Here is an 18,004-nt window from a genome sequence, read left to right as displayed (position 1 = left end):
AAAACAGAATAGCATTATTGAATTTTGTTTTTATTTCATGCAGTACATATTATGAGAAGCTCTGTTGCGTTTAGCATATTTGAGAATACCCACACATTTAACTGTAAAACTATGCCAAGAAAAAAACTTCACAGCTTACCTTGCTTCTGGAGACAAGTGGTCTGCAACCAAAAAAAGAAAATACAAAATAAACAGCCGCTTTTACCAAAATATTCTTCACAAAAACCGTCATCAAAACTAGATGACAAATCAGATTAGTTCTTTCCATGCTCTAATATTAGCACAGAAGTTTCCAACACTGAAACACTATCTGTGCCAGCATAGTTTTAAAGCACAGAGCCAGACCATATGCTAACATCATTATAAATGCCAATTATTACTTAATGGTCCAGAAGCCAGTAAAAGTGGTGAATTTTATAGCATGTGTTTATACTTTCACAAACTTGAAATCAACTTTCACAAACTTGAAATTGACTACTCAGAAGAATTTACAGCTTTTAGATCCCTGAAAGTACTAATTGAATATTACTTCTTCCTGTTTGGGTTTTCCTTGCAAAATAGAAGACTTAGGATGCGAATCTGTGAAAAAGAAGGTTCTCCGGATACTTTGCACCACTTATGCAGCACACTCACTTCCCCCATTTTGTTCAATAGCCTGTCCTGTTGTCTTCCACAGAAATAGCAACACATCTCAAAAGCACAAGAAGAAATCTCAACAATTTGCAGCAAAGCTCAATCTTTTAAATAGAATACTTTATATTACCAAAGTCTATTGCCAAGAAAAAAACAAATTATAAACTCAAAAATGCTTAAAAACAAACGCATATGAATATTAAAATTTTAATCACAAACAATTCCAATCATAGACAAGGTTTGTGCAGAATTCAGCCCAGTGCTGCACGGTGAGTTCTGCATACAAAATAGTGCTTCGGACACACATACACCTTCATTTTACTATTACTTGTTACTTTTTACATTGCCCTTCCACCAAGTCTCTCACGGTGACATTCTCAAACAATCCTGTGAAAAAGTTTAGGTTGAGAGATAAGTACTGGCCTAGAATCACCCAGTAAGTTTCATGGCCGAAAGGGTATGTGAGACCAGGTCTCCCTGGACTAACTGCAACAATCTGGGCACTATTCCACATTGGCTCTCAAAGACCCCTCCCCTCCAATATGACACTTGACAAGCTACTTTTAAAACGGCAGCAAGCAGCTTTAAATGCAATGCACAGAGATTATATTTTGGGAGGGGTGTCTGAAATGTTCTGGTAACAATCCTTGGGGCATGACAAAAATAAGCTTCTCGGTTTTGGAGCCTCGGATAAATGCAACTACTGACCTGTAGCAATCATTTTCAAGGTATTATGACTGGTAAGTAGAAGATGGTAAACACAACCAAGCTCTTGGATCCTATCACAATTAGTTGAAGTACATTGTACATAATGCTGCCTGCTGCCCACAGATTCACTTGCTTTCTCACTTATTTTCTAGTTTGGAGCCAAGGAGCTCAAGTCAGCATACATGATTTCTCCCTCCCAGCTATTTTATCCTCACAATGGTGTGAGACTGGTCAATTTATGAGATGGTGACCTTGAGCCAGGTACCTAGGGAGCAATCCTAATTATTGCTGCTGCCTGGCAAGGCTGAATGGAGTGGCGGGGCACCTGCTGCATCTGCCGCCCTATGGTGCATGGTGGTTGGGGTGCAAGGGCAGGCACATCAATGCACCAGCCTGGAGGTGACACAGTGATTGGGCCCAGATTGGACTTCATGCTGTCATGTGATGGAAGTGGTGCCAGGTTGGGTTCCAGTGGATGTCTGGCCGTTCATCTCTGCCCTCTCCTTGCTCTCAGAATACCCTGTTTTGGGGCTTTCTGTTGGCTGCCACCAGGGTGGATACTGGCAGTGACACTTCTGCCAACCTGCACGTGGAAGGAGAACTCTGCACCAGTAGAATGACACTGGCATCACTCTGCAGGCACAGGTCAGCAGGAGATCAATGAAGCTGGCAGAGCTGGCTGGAGGGACACCTCTGTTCAAACTGGCACAAAGGGGTTTGGACTGCTCTGCCCATGAACTTCATGGAAGAGCAGAGAGGTTAACCCCATCTCCCCTGTCTAAGTTCACTACATTACGTTGGTAATCCACAATAGAGTAAGCTAAAAATTAGTACACTGACCACTGGAGAAGTCTCAAAACTTGATACTGTGATTTTTCAAAACCAACAACAATTAACATGCATTTCACATACATTATGTCATTAAACTTTGCAACATCCCTGTTATAGACCAGTATTATCCCCATACTGCAGATAGGGGTTGAGAGTGGTTTGCTTGAAACCTGCCTAGTGAATTTGTGGCCAATGTGAGATTTATATTAAGTCACTCTTATACATTATGCTACAGTACTCTAATGCACAGAAAGTACATTGGAAAGTCTACCTCATAAAAGCAGTCAACACAGCAGCACCAAACAAGGCAAGCCATGCCTAGGGCACATGTTTGGCCAGTGTGAACATTCCAAAACAATTTTTGATGAGGAACGCAGGAGGTGAGCAGAAGAGAGAGAAGCTAGTGGCCATGTGATTAGGAATGGAACTCTGAAAACTGCATAGGGTATATAATTCCCCCTTAATCCATTTTAACAATCCTCACATGGGGAAGATGAGGCTTTCTCGAGCAGCCAGAAACAGAATTAAAGATGAACCTCTCATTAAGTACAGGCTAAAGTTTAAAAAGTGACTTTGGTGTTTGTGTAAGTCAGGTGTGGGTAACTTTGGCCCTCTAGATGTTGCTGAACTACAACTCCCATCAGCCTAGCAAGCATAGCCAATGGCCAAGGATGATGAGAGTTTAAGTTTAGAAACATCTTGAGGGCCAAACGTTTCCCACACTTGGTGCATATGATGGTGTTAGTGACGGTAGTAAAGTGGCACAAATAAAAGTAGAGAAGGTGATGGTGGAAGGTTTAGCAAGTAAGTGACTGACAGTGAAGGACATCGCAGTAAAGTATGGGGGCTAGAGAATGGCAATTAACAGGAATACTGGAAGGCTAGAACAGTAGCAGGTGATAAGGAAGGGAAGGGCCAAAGACATGGAGATAGAAAAAGGTATTATGTGGGAACAAAAGAAACTAATGGGGAGACGACCTATAGAACATGAATGTGTTGGGTTTGTACCAACCTTTCTCCTGTGAAGGACTAAGGTTCCTGTGAACTCACTTTTTACATGTCACAAGCTCTCCTGGCCTAATCTAAAATGACTCTCCACTCCACCCAATCCCCTTACCTGTTTGGTGTGGTCTACTACTCCAAGCATTGGTATCGGGGGCAGCAGAATCAGTACTCAACCCTTTCTCCCTTGAATGTGTAAAGCTGCCTTATACCAAATTAGATCATTAAGTTATGTCGCCCAGTACAGTTGACTCTCACTGACTAGTGGCTCTCCAATATCTCTTCCTAGGAGCTGAACTTGGATTCTTCTGCATAGGTTCTGCTACTGTTTTTATATATGTAGCTGGTTTATATATCTTATTATATTGTAAATTGCTTTGGGATGTCTCATGTGAAACAATCCATAAATGAAATAAATAATAACCCACAGTGTATACTGTTAGGCACATTGTACCATCAGATATAACATAGAAAGACTACAACAGTAGCTAGAATACTTAAGACACAAGGCAAGGCATATCAATTATCATCAGAGTGTCTGATTATGGGACACGAAGGGTATAGGGCTGCCTTAGTTTGCCATACAATGGGGAGGAGGGGAAGACATTTATTTATTTAAAGATTTTAACCAGTCTTTCAGTGCACAGGCAGCTTGAAAGACTAACTAGAACACTAAAAATGTAGTTATGTAAAGAAAATCAACAACCAAGCAGCAGCTAAATATTTTGTCAAGTACAGCACAATTCCATCAAACACAAGCTTGAACATGCCTTCATATATATGTATATGTGTGTGTATATGTATATTTATATATATATATATTTACAGACCAGCAGTGATGAGGTCATACATATCTCCCTCAGGAGGGATATCCAAAGATGTGGGGCCATCACAAATGGCTCCTGCTGGTGGGCCAGTGTTTATTTATTTATTATTTAATTTGTATCCCACCCTTCCTCCCAGCAGGAGCCCAGGGCGACAAACAAAGTGCTAAAAACACTTTAAAACATCATAAAAACAGATCTTAAAATACATTAAGACAAAACAGCATTAAAAAAACAACTTTAAAAAAGGGTTATAAACATTATTAAAAAACATATTAAGCAATTCTAACACAGATGCAGACTGGGACAGGTCTCAACTTAAAAGGCTTGTTGAAAGAGGAAAGTCTTCAAAAGGCGCCGAAGATAGCAGAGATGGCGCCTGCCTAATATTCAAAGGGAGAGAATTCCACAGGGTAGGTGCCGCCACACTAAAGGTCCGTTTCCTATATTGTGCAGAACGAACGTCCTGATAAGATGGTATCTGTAGGAGCCCCGCACCTGCAGAGAGCAGTGATCGACTGGGTATATAAGGTGTAAGACGGTCTTTCAGGTATCCTGGTCCCAAGCTGTATAGTAGGGCTTTGTACACCAAAACTAGAACCTTGAACTTGGCCCGGTAGCAAATGGGCAGCCAGTGCAATTCTTTCTGCAGCGGGGTGACATGTTGGCAATACCCTGCCCCAGTGAGCAATCTCGCCGCCACATTTTGCACCAGGTGCAGCTTCCGGACCAACCTCAAGGGCAGCCCCACATAGTAATTGGGAATTTTATATGTTTTATAATCATGAGGAGTTAAATATTGAACTTCAGGCCTAATGGGGCCCTGAGATTCAAGCTTGTAGAGAAAACCTGGATCTTAATATTTAACTCAAAAACCTGTTGCCATGGCGGCGGTCAGAGAGAGACCTTCTTGTGTTCTTTGCCAAGACCTGGCCGAGGCAGAAAATTAATTACCTATTGTTCGGAATCAAGGAGTGTTCAAATTTTGGGAAATGAGTAGGGATTTCCAGTATTTGATTCTTGAATGCCATCTAGGGGATAAGTAATCAAATGTTTTAATAAATAAATTTTAGTAAAGATTTAAATAACAGTGTATTAAATTTATAACTTTATAGGTGTCTTTCCATAAAGAAAAGGGTACATCTGGGGTGGCCTGCTTGTCTGTCTATATATCTAAGTGGCTAAAAACAAATATTAGTTAACCAGTTCTTTCTTTTTGTCTGTGTGACTTCAAAATGAGCTCCAGTGTATTAAATAAAATTCTTTCTCTTGAACTATGTATTTTATAAGTAAGGAAAAGGGATTTCTGAGAAAATAGGACAAGAACTCCTATGGCAAAAGGAATAGACCTGGAGGTGCTCATACATTCACAAACACCCTGAGTTAAGTTCCCAAAATTAACTCAGGGAACTTGTCCAAAATATTTTTAGGCGTGCCTGAGTCAGCCTGACCCATCTGAAACAATAGATGTACTGGGTATGCTTGAAAACATTCACAGAAGTAACTGTTCTAACTAGAACCAAAATTCATTAGTCATGAAGAGACAGTAGGACAATGGTAACATTTATGATACGGACAGAATATTGGAATCACCAAGGGAGTTAGCTAATTCTTTCTGATTGGCTTGGAATGAATGTAGAGAGGAGGAACTGTGATGTTGGGTGGGCAAGGACTCATAAGATTGGTGAATTACTGTCACATCTTGTAATATTACGGTATAAAAGAGCTTGCACACAGTGTCTCAGTGCAGTCTCTCCTGGATGTTTCTGGAGGCTGACCCTGCATGTGCTGGCATGTGCTTGTAAAGAATAAAGGCCTACCTTTTTGCTTCAAGCCTGTGTCTTCAATTTTTATTCATGGACCCCCAGCAAAAGACCCCAATGGAGAAAGAATTTTCCTACAATTAAGCACATTACAGTAATCCACCCTGGAGGTTACCAGTGCGTGGACAACAGTGGTCAGGCTATCCCGGCCCAGAAATGGCTGCAGCTGTCTCACCAGCCGGAGCTGGTAAAAGGCACTCCTAACTACTGAGGTCACCTGGGCCTCTTGCGACAAAAATGGATCCAGGAGTACCAGGCTACGGACCTGCTCTTTCAGGGGGAGTACGACTCCGTCCAAAGCAGGCAACGGACCAATTATCCGAACTCGGGAACCACCAACCGACAACACCTCCATCTTGCTAGGATTCAGACTCAGTTTATGGGCCCTCATCCAGCCCACCATCGAGTCCAGGCAGCAGTCCAGGGCTTGCACGGCCTCTCCCGATTCAGATGTTATGGAGAAATAGAGCTAGGTATCATCAGCATACTACTGACACCTCGCCCCAAAGCTCCTGATGATCACTCCCAAGGGCTTCATATAGATGTTAAACAGCATGGGGGAAAAGATGGTACCCTACGGCACCCCACAGCACAGCTGCCAGGGGGCTGAAAGACAGTCACCCAATGCTATTATCTGAGAGCGACCCTGGAGATAGGATCGGAACCACTGTAAAACAGTGCCTCCAATAGTCAGCTCACCAAATCTGCCCAAAAGGATACCATGGTCAATGGTATCAAAAGCCGCTAACAGATCAAGTAAGAATAACAGGGTCACGCTCCCCTGTCCTTCTCCTGATAAAGGTCATCCATCAGGGCGACCAAGGCCGATTCAGTCCCATAACCAGGCCTGAACACAGACTGGGATGGGTCAAGATAATCTGTTTCATCCAAGAGTACTTGCAGTTGCTGCACCACAACCCTCTCAATCACCTTCCCTAAAAAGGGGGTATTTGCAACCGGTCGGTAGTTGTCACAAACCAATGGATCCAGGGTGGGCTTTCTCAGGAGTGGTCCGATCACTGCCTCTTTCAAGGTGGCTGGAACCACTCCCTCCCTCAATGATGCATTGACCCCACCCTGGATCCACTCGTCAGACCCCCTCGGCAAGCTTTAATAAGTCAAGAAGGGCAAGGGTCGGGAGGACACGTTGCTAGCTGCATCATTGCAAGCACCTTGTCCACCTCATCATGCCGCATCAACTGAAACCATTCCCAAGAAGCTGCAGCAGATGTTGTACTGGACATCTCATTGGGGACTACAGTAGATATGGATGGGGCATCAAGACTGCTATGGAGGCGAGCAACTTTACCCTCAAAGTGCCTTGCAAACAATTCACAGTGGGCCTCCGAAGGGTCTAAGACTCCATTTCCTGGAGTTGATGTCAACAGACCCATGACAATACAGAAAAGCTCCACTGGACAGCTACCTGAGGATGCGATGGAGACAGAGACATGGGCCTTCTTCACCGCCCTCACCGCCACACAGTAGGCACGGTTATGATGTTTTACTTGTGCCCGATCAGCCTCACAGCAAGTCTTTTGCCACTTGTGCTCTAGCCATCGTCCAGCCTTTTTCATTGCCCTTAGTTCACTGGTGTACCAAGGTGCAAGCCGGGCTCCACAGTGCCAGAGAGGAAGCTTGGGGGCAACCGTGTCAAGAGCCCGATGTGCCTCACTGTTCCACAGCTTCAACAGGGTCACCTGCTCTATCTACTGGGAACTCCCCCAGGGCATTCAGGAATCCAGTGGATTCCATTAGGCTCCGGGGGTGGACCATCTTAATCTGTCCACCACCCTGCAGGGAAGGATTGGAGCCATAAGTCTAAACTTCACCAGGAAGTGATCTGACCATGACAATGGGGTGACATCTACTCCCCCTATCTCCAGACCACCCCTTCCTCCATCTGGAGCAAAAACCAAGTCGAGGGTGTGCCCTGACCTATGTGTTGGGCCAATAACAACTTGAGACAGCCCCATGGTCATCATGGGGGCCATGAAGTCCCAAGCCGGAACTCTAGAGGCAGCCTCAGCATGGACATTGAAATCACCCAGCACTATCGGTTGGGGCTCCTCCAATGCCACAGCTGAGATGACCTCCACCAGCTCAGTCAGAGAAGCTGCCAGGCAGCTGGTTGGATGGTACACCAGCAGCAATCCTAGTTTACTGTCTCCTCGGCCCAACACCAGGTGCAGGCCCTCACAACCAGCTCCAAGACAGAGTGGTTTCCTGGTGACAGAGATGGAAGTTCTGTAGTCCACAGCAACTCCTCCCCCCGTCCCTGCAGCCTGTGCTGGTGCTGCACCGAGTATCCAGGTGGGCAAAGTTGGGTCAGATCAACTCCTCCAAGCTCACCCACCCAGGTCTCAGTAATGCACACCAAATCGGCTCCTTCATCCACAATCAAGTCATAATGAGAATGGTCTTATTATGTACTGATCTGGCATTAAACAACAACACACACAGGTCAGTGGGCACAGCAGATGAGCAATGAGGAACCCATCCATGGGAGGAGTGGCAGCCAGGAACAAGGCGCAGATTGCCTTGCCTTCGCCTTCTATGGTAATTCACCACCTCCCCATGACTATATTTCCCCCTGCCCGTAATCACTGAAATTGGGGTGGCATCACCCATGTTCCTCTGTACTAAGACTAAGTGTTGATCTTAATACGTGGATAGGCTCATAGAAGTGTAGGTGATCCTTAAGGAAATGTGGTCCCAAACCATTTAGAGCTTGAGAGTCTGTGTCTGTGTTAGAATTGGTTTTAATATGTCTTAATATCTTTAACTCCTTTTTTAAAAGATGTTTTTAAAGTCTTTTTTAATGTTTTTAACGTTGTTTTGTTTTAATGTATTTTAAGATCTTTTTATGATGTTTTAAAGTGCTTTTAGTGTTTCTGTTTGCCACCCTGGGCTCCTGCTGGAAGGAAGGGCGGGGTATAAATAAAATAATAAATAAATAAATGCCATACCTAGCACATTGAATTTGGCCTGGAAATAATTAGGCAGCCAATGTAACAGACACAGAATAGGTATAATATGTCCCAATATGTAATAGGTACACGTAAGGAGGAGACTGCCCAGATAATTAATGACTGTGTCCTCTTCAGGCCTTTCATCCAACTCCTTGTACTCAGAATGTTCTGTCAGCCACCCATGAAGCCAGCTGCTGTTTAATTCCCGGTCAGTCTCTACTCAAGTAAATATAATCCACACTTTGATCTTGGATGCAAGTGCAACTTTTTGTGCATTACCAAGACCACTACACAGGCACAGCCGGCCAGAACCACCACTGACACTGGCAGCTGTGAGCATTCCAGCTGCCTCAAGCCAGCTGTCTGTGAAATGAACTGTGTGCCAGGATCATACCCATCCCCATGAGCAGATTAAACTGCTCCGCTCCACGACTGGCCTGGGAGCTTCCAAGGAGGCTTTGCTCTTTGCACCACTGAGGTGGTGCCAGTATTGGGGCTAGAGGACAATGAAGCAGCAGTAACAATAATAGCACAAGTGGTGGAATACTCACAATGAATCTGACTGAGCAGAGATTAGAACCCATTTTATTTATTTAAAACATTTATATACCACTCTTCTTCCTATTAAGATTTAAGGGCAATGTACAACAATTTGTGTCTCAATACAAACAACAGAAATAAATCTGGCACTGAAAAGATGGCAACATCAGCACCAGGCAAACTTCTTTATGGAGGGCATTCCAGAACTGCAAAGCCACAGCTGAAAAGGCTCTCTTTGTTATGGAATTGTCATGAGTCAGGGGTCTGACTCTTCACCTTAGGGAAAGGGCCAAGGATTCAGAGTATATATCTGACTAGGATGAGAATGTGACATCCCTGCCTCCTCAGATGATCCAGCTCCATAACAACCCATGACACCACCACCTCTTCAGCCTGAAAGTTGCATTACCAACTTCAGTCTCCGATATTCCAGCTCAGAACGAGACCAGGTCCCTTTAAAAGTAGAGACTCCACTAATCAAGGGTGGGGCCAGCTACTCAAAGGAAGCTGCAAGATCCAACTGAGCAAGAGCCTCCATCTTTGAATTGAATACCTGGGGAAGCCAGAAATAAAGGAGCTCTAATAAAGGATGTACCAGAGAAGGGTCTCAGCAGAAGATCTTAAACAACTGGCAGATTGATATGGAAAGATGTATTCCTTTGGGTTATTTAGGTCCCAAGCCATTTAAGGCTTTAAAAGTAAGAACCAGCACCCAGAAGTGAACAAGCAGCCAATGAATATCTTTAAGATTAGTACAATACGCAAAAATCTGATCACAGTAGTTAAAATTCTGGTGGCTATATTCTGCACCAAGTGACGCTTCAGAGTTGTTTTCAAGGACAGTCCCACATATAATGCACTGCAGTAATCCAACCATGAAGCTACCAGAGCATGGGTCATTGGCTAAGATGGCTGGGGTTGATGGGAGTAATCCAATAACATCTGGGGTCCCAAAGTTGAAGAACAGTGCTCTAGACAATCTAAAAATAGCTTCAGCTAGCAAATCAACTAAAGATAGACAAAGACACTCTGTGCCACTAAGGTCACTTGGGTGTCTAGTGACAAAGATGAATCTAGGAGTACTCAGCTCTTTCAGGGGAAGAGTGACCCCCTCCAAACTAGGTTGCACATCAGTCTCCAAGAATTGAGAACCATTTACCTACACTGCCTCCATCTTGCCAGGATCTGTATTACTTAGCCTACACAACTGAGATGGAGGAACAGCTCATTGTGACTTGTCTGTAGAGAAATTTGCTCCATAATAAAAGTTATCATATTAAATCCACATGATATCACACTGCATACAGAACTTGGAGAGGAAATGTGATCACTACTGCTTGGGTCTCAGCTGTTGCTGCCTGAGGGAGCTAACTAGGTGCCTGGAGAATGGCCTCTTGCAAGCAGAATCCCTGCTCTTCATGGATGCTTAATGCCAGTCATCTAGTCTGCCTGATACAACAATGATATAAACCTTTCTCTGAAAGGAAACACTGATGATACTCCTACTGTAGGGGGGAAATCTTTGGAGCTATCCAATCTTGCAAGTAACAACTAACATTTAATTTACCATTCTTCAGGAAAGGGATTGAGTTTGTGCTGGTGGCCCAACTCCAGGCAATCTTGGATAACACAGACTATCTTTATCAATCTATTTTATGAAATTGAAACTGCTTTAAGTTGTCCTGGTTGATGTCTTTTGGTGAGAGAAGGATGGCGAAATGTGATATGGCTAATTTTCTTGCTTCCCTCAGCAACTTTGATACATCATCATGATCTAATTTATTACTGGCCCTTCACCCTGAAGTCCCAGGGCAGAATACAGCTGCTTAAAATATATCCTAAAACAATTTAAAACAACTAGATAGGTAGGTAGGTAGGCAGGTAGAAAGAAAGTCTATTTCCAGTGGGTGAGAAACAGATTGCTGTTGGGAACAGTAGATCTGTGTGATTAATTGGTTGCAATTTGTTTTGTTGTTTTACATGGTTCTGTCAGTGAATAGTTTTGTTTTTGCAGTACAATTTTAGTTGAGTGGAAGGACTGATTGATGATAGTGGGTGGTGACCGAGTAGGAGATACTGGCATGATTGGGTAGATGATATGCTTGTGTATACTGGTGGATGTGCATGAGATGTGGGAGTAGAATGGGATGAGTGATACTGAACAAGCAGGTACTGTCTGATTTGTGTAGATGTAATGCAGAATTTGGGGGTGATGTGTATGTGTTAGTAGGGTGAATGCTGCATATGGTGAATCAGAATGTGCTTTGCCAAGAGGAAAGAGGAAAGGAATCTTTGACTCTTAAAATGTTTTCAAAATGTGCTGCTACGTTTTGGTTTTGGGGGAATATTATTTTATACTGCACTGCATTATACATGAATACCCCGCTTTACAGACCTTCATTTTATGGACCCTCGCAAGTACAGACATGCTCCATACTCCACCATACCCCACTTAACGTATGCGCGCTTCGCTCTTACGGACACTGATGGAACATCCGAACTTGCGTTCCATGTGCCTCGTGCATTGAGAAGCGTCGTCTCCCCGTAGCGATCAGAGCAACTCCTGACCTAGCGATCAGAGCGATCTGAGAGACTCCTGACTAGCGATCAGAGTGATCTGAGAGACTCCTGACCTGAAGGTTCTGATTTAAGTAAAGTACTCTTTACAGTACATTTAAGTTCTTTACTACTGTACTTAACAGGGATTGGAGCTCTGCCTGCCCCGGCCTAGGTCGGTGGCAGCAGTGTGTGTGTGTGTGGTACCTCGTGCTCTTTACTGTAGATCACCCTGATTTCATTTTTCCCTCTCCATTGTCCCATTTTATACTTCTCCATTGTCCCATCTTCCTTTCCTGCTTTAATTGATACAAAAAAATAATAAAAATTCTAGTTTTTATTTTAAATAAAAATTCTAGTTTTATGACTCCCCCCCCCGCCAGTTGAGAAAAAAAAACAATTGTGTTCACTTCTTTGGTCTACAGTATTGTATTGGTCTACAGTATTGTAATTTTAAAATATCATCTGTGGGACCTACTTCTAAGTAGACTTGCATAGGATTGGCAATTTTACCCTAGTGAAAATTGAAGCAGGGCAGTCTTTATTCTGAATTAATTAATTAATACTTTTCTCTCTGTCTCTGCCCATCATTAGTTCTGGCTTTTGCCACTGCTGGCTTGTGACTCCCAATAGCGTGTGCGTGCGGTGCCTATTGGTATTTTTTTCCCTTGCCTTCAATTGTTTGGCTTCACAATTTCATACAGTACAGTACAGTACTGTACAGTGCAGTTCAGTACAATAGTACAGCATTACAGGGTTTATTTTATTTAATTTTTTGTTTATTTTAGTTATAAATGTGTTATTTACATCAGTTATGCCCCTATATGACGATTGCAGTGCAGTACATGCATCAATAAGTGAAAAAAAGTAGTGCTTACTTTAAGTACATTTTCACTTTACATACTTGCTCCGGCCCCATTGCGTATGTTAATGCGGGGTATTCCTGTACTGTAGTTGTTAGTTAGTCATTGTGTCTTTTATATATAAGTAGTGGTGGTACTGTCCTCCATGTTCAGGCCATGTGGTGCCAATGTGTCCAGAGAGTATATCCAAAAGTTCTCCCTTTTGGGCAATGCTGCTGGATCTGCTGGCATCTCTATCGCTGTAATGGAAAAGTCCAACAGGGACTTGAAGCCCCTCTGAGCATTCCATCCTCAAAGCTCTATAACTGCTACCTTGGTAACAGCATTTGTATGTTGGTAGCTGATGACGGTGGAAGCTGAAACGTTTTGTTAAGATAATACACTTCTCTGTTTGGTTAATCACAATTACGTTCTCTCTCTCTCACTCACTCACACACACACACACGTTTCAGAAACCACAAATCTGCAATCTTAATCAAAAAAGTGGGAGCAACCAGTTGCAAACATTTCAACATTGAGGGTCACAGGCTGTTGGACTTTTCTATAACAGCTATAGAGATGCCAACAGATCTAGCAGCATTGACTAAAAGGGAGAACCTTTGGATATACTCTCTGGACACATTGGCACCACATGGCCTGAACCTGGAGGACAGTACCACCACTACTTAGCTTCCGCAAATGAAGCCCCTCTGAGCATTCCATCCTCAAAGCTCTATAACTGCCACCTTGGTAACAGCATTTGTATGTTAGCAGCTGATGAAGGCGGAAGCTGAAAGGTTTTGGCAATACAATAAAAACTTGTTTTGTTAATCACAATTACGTGTGTGTGTGTGTATATATATATATAGTATTTGTTATTTTGTAAACAACCTAGAGACTGTCTTAAGTATTAAGGTTATTTAAATATATAAAATAACAATAAATAAAATTATTATGCCCCTACGGTGGTGGAATGCATGCTGTAGTAAAGGTGGAAGTCACTATTGTGCTTGATTAACTTTGAAATACCTCAGGCACGAACCTCTGAATTTAAAACTCTGATTTTCAATGGTTTATTTTATGAACTGTTAGTGATCTTCCAAACCATGTGCTCCATCCTCCTCTCTCACATGCTGATTCCCTCTGCCCTTTCTTGGTTAGCACTATCACAGTAATCAGTTATGACTTGGAAACCATTCTCCGAACCACAGTTTTGGAGGATGCCTAACATGACATCTGAGTTGAGACCATGAAAATTCTGTAGTTTCATCTTCCGGCATTTTTATCTTTTATTTTCTTATCTATTAATACAACATTGCACAAGTATTACAAGCAAAATAAGGAAAGTCATTTAATCTCAAAACCCAGTCATTCCATCACAGTCCAGAATTTGCACTCATTACATTTTTTACTCCCCCCCCCTTTGAGAACTAACTCCCTGTACTAAATTGGCAAACTGCTCTTGAAAATTTAGACAGTTCCAAGACCATTCTATATTGTTGTTTAAAGAAAACAGTCAAGTGTTCACTGGGCACACATAATCCTTGAGTACAACTAAAATGCACACACAGAGATGTAGCTAAGAAAATTTTTTATTACTTACTCTTGATGTGATGTGCAAAGTTCAGCAAGTTTGTCTAACTCCTCATTATTCAGATCTTTAGCAGAACCTTTAAGAACTGAAACCTCATTAGATGCTGTTGCTTTCCATTTTTTTTCTGCAATACACAAATATTTCAAATATTCATATATTAAAACTATGTTAAATTCTTCAAAGATGTTTTCAATAGCCTTTAGATAAACTAGATTCAAAATAAATAAAAACACATATTGCAGCACAGAATAATTACAGTATTACATTAAAAACCAGAAACCGAACTGAAAATAATCATGTTCCTTTTCATGGAAATTATATCAGAAAAAAGGTAAAATAAAAAACAACCACTGATCACTGGGTCTACTCACAACACTTACCACTAGGAAAATGCAATAAAGGATTTATATCATTATAATAAAAACAAGATATTTCCCATTATATGACACACTTACCCCACTGTTGCTGAATAGAAGATAGATTTGCAAGGAGCTGCTCATGATATAAACGTTCAAGTTGAATAAACTTCATGGCTTTCTCATCTGAATGGAAAACTAAAGGAAAATACAGACCCAGCCTGACAGCCAAGCATAGATATAATTCACAATTGTTTTCAAAAACAATTATTATATGGTGTAAACTTGGCATGCAGGTGCTATGTAGGCCCAGGAATCAACTCTGGAGTCACCAGAGGTTTCCTTTTCTGGTCAACAAGCTCTCTGGAATGACAGCTTCCATCAGCAATTTGTCTTTCAGATTTAAAGATGCTAGATGCTGGACTAGATGAGCCTTTCATCTGATTCAGCAGAGTTCTTATATTCTAACAGCTGTGTATTGTTCATTACTAGCAGCTAAGAAATGCTTGTGTAAAACTATTATAAAATATACCGATTGTAAGAGAACTTTAAAATAAACTTTTCATGTTAAATATTTAGATTGTGTTATTTAGTTGAAAGTCACAGAATATAGCAACTGCCCTAGTATACTGTTACTCAAAGGTAGTAGCCAACCAAGAGAAATGCATCAAGTATTGGGGATGTTATATTTTATTATTCATTTTCAATATTCTTTAACAAATTCTTCTGAAAAAGTTTCCTTTGGAGAAAAGACAAGTTAGACATCTATGGGCCAAAGTATAAAGACTTAAACTAAATTCACACTGGAGCTTCTCCAATTTCCTTGTCAGTCCCCAAGGACAATGAATTGGAGGCTCCTCTAAAAGTTTTAGGAACAGTTTGCCAAGCACTCTGACATGGTATAATTTGGAGGAGCCAAAGTTTTAACGAAAACTCCATTTTCCAGTATTTGGATTTGGCTTGGGCCACTATACATGAGAGCCTTCACCAGCGTGGCTCCTGACTCTGGAATGCTTTCCCCTGAATGTTTGGGTGGAGGAGATTGTGACGGGTTTCTGCCAGCAAGTAAAAACAATCTTACTCTCGGCACTTGGTGTAAACTTAGTAACTGCTCTTTGGTTTTACTGTTACTTGTACTTTTGTTACTTGTTTTTATTAACTGAGTTATTTTTAATTATTGTTGCATTTTATCTATTTTTTTATTTTGTGCCTTATTGCAAACCAATCTGCAGTTATGCTGATGTGATTAATGATGATCTACAAACTGAGGTTATCATACTTTGGACACATAATGAGAAGACATGATTCACTAGAAAAGACAATAATGCTAAGAAAAACAGAAGGGAGTAGAAAAAAAGGAAGACCAAACAAGAGATGGATTGATTCCATAAAGGAAGCCACAGACCTGAACTTACAAGATCTGAACAGGGTGGTTCATGACAGATGCTATTGGAGGTCGCTGATTCATAGGGTCACCATAAGTCGTAATCGACTTGAACGAACCTAACAAGAAGAAACAAATTGGAGAATAAAATGAAACAAAATAAATAAAAATGATGAAAAACAGTGGAATTCTCCACTGGCTCTTCAGAAAAAAGTTGCCATGATCCATGAGTATTCAGAAACAGGCCAGACTAAATGCAAAAGCCTCTTAGGCTGGCACAGAATGAGAAGATCAAAAGTATTATGCATGATAGAACAAGCTTACATACAGTCATGGCCCATGAATAAGACTTTAATAGATTAACATCTCTGGGTTTGCTTGTTTTTTACAGTGTGCTCTTAGAGTTCTTGCAGGAATATGTACTGTGTTTGTACATAGTTGAGAGAACAATTCAATATTTATATATGTTCCTCTGGAAATTAAGAAATCAGAATAATTGCACTTAAGGATAATCATAACTTTTCCACTTTGACCTGTTGTAGAAAACCTTCAGCAACATGCTGAAAACAACGGCAAATTAATCTTGATTTTAAAAAGGATACATTCTCCATCTTGAAAATAGGTTTCAGCAATCTGTAAAGGAAAGCAAAGAAAACAGCTTTTTCATATATTTATTATATCATCACACTTCATAACATGCTCCAGAAACCACCCCAGAATCTATATTGTGAAGAAAATGTACATGAATGTGGTACTCTGTACCATGATTGCTGAAGTTACTATTTATACAGAAAGTGAGATTAGACGTGGCAATTATGTTTTGGAAATTATACAGCCACAAGAGCGGCTGTATACTATAGCCAGAATGGATTTTTCGCATTCTGCAATGTTAAATTGAAAATACCCCCTATGTCATTCTGCTGCTTCCCATAAGCATATTTCAAAACAAAATCTTACAAAACTTACAGTCCTGAACTCAGAAACACTTGCTTAACAACCCTCTAATTTTTAATGGCGATACACAAAACACTCAGAGAGAATCTAGAGTTCCAACTGTAAAAAGAGAGAGAGAAAAAGCCGACCCCTTTGGGACCATTTTCTGACACAGTTCTCATAATATGTTGAAATTCATTAAAGATCAGCCATGTTTACAGAGTACCTGTAATCCCATTACTGACCTTGCCCCATACTCTGACCTTCATTGCCTGCAGTTTAAAAGTTAAAAAAATGTCTGGCTGAATTTTAATTAATTTAAGAGATTTAGCATTGAACTCAGTGATGTTGGGCATGCTCAGTAAGAACCAACTGTCAGTGTTCTAAAAGCCAGACTCACAGCTGCTTGGCTAATCAGTGGGCCACACCCATGCCAGACCTATATTTCACTTTAGACAGTCAGGGCTTCCCCCAAAGTATCCTGGAAAGTGTAGTTTGTGAAGGATGCTAAGAGGAGACTCCCGCTGACGGAGTCCAGTGGTCAGAGTGATTTAACAGTCAGCCGCTCTGACTGAAGCTCTGTGAGAGGAACAGGGCATCTAGCAACTCTCAGCACCCTTCACTAAATACACTTCCCAGGATTGTTTGGGAGAAGCCATGACTATCTAAAGTGAAATAAAGATCTGATGTGGACGTGGCCAGGGCCAGCTTTGGTTTAAATTTGGGTGGGAAGATACATGTGCCTGCTGTAGAATGAAAAGGTGGGGGGAAACCTGAAAAAGAATGATACTGTTCACAATGTTTTCCTTTTGGAAAGGGGCTTCCCCTCTGCCCAGTGACCACCCATCCAATTTCCTCCCCTCCCCTTATTGCCCTCCTCCTCCCCTCCCTGCCCCTTCTCCAGGTCAGTTTCACCTATCCTACACATGACTCCCCAGGAGTAAATCCCACTGAACTCAAAAAGAACGCAAATGATCAAACCTCCCCTCCCCTCCCCATATCCTCT

At 41.7% G+C, this 18,004-nt stretch overlaps 1 protein-coding gene across 4 annotated transcripts in view; it reads right to left on the bottom strand.

The window, feature by feature from the left end:
• CNST (consortin, connexin sorting protein) overlaps window positions 1-18,004 on the bottom strand; it is an 89,844-nt gene that overhangs the window by 29,416 nt on the left and 42,424 nt on the right. For 3 of the 4 annotated variants that reach the window (XM_061624641.1, XM_061624639.1, XM_061624640.1), the window contains exons 5-8: window positions 16,668-16,698; window positions 14,781-14,867; window positions 14,335-14,449; window positions 140-161 (exon numbers count right to left, since the gene is read on the bottom strand). In XM_061624641.1, coding sequence (XP_061480625.1) covers window positions 140-161; window positions 14,335-14,449; window positions 14,781-14,867; window positions 16,668-16,698 — 255 coding nt within the window. Of the gene's footprint in view, window positions 1-139; window positions 162-14,334; window positions 14,450-14,780; window positions 14,903-16,096; window positions 16,611-16,667; window positions 16,699-18,004 lie in introns of those variants that run through there. The other variant, XM_061624642.1, reaches the window with a different exon arrangement.

This window comes from Rhineura floridana, chromosome 4 (assembly GCF_030035675.1).
Source record: "Rhineura floridana isolate rRhiFlo1 chromosome 4, rRhiFlo1.hap2, whole genome shotgun sequence".
NCBI classification, from domain to species: Eukaryota; Metazoa; Chordata; class Lepidosauria; order Squamata; family Rhineuridae; genus Rhineura; species Rhineura floridana.
Note: the sequence above shows the minus strand (reverse complement) of the source record. Positions and strands in the feature narration are given on the sequence as shown.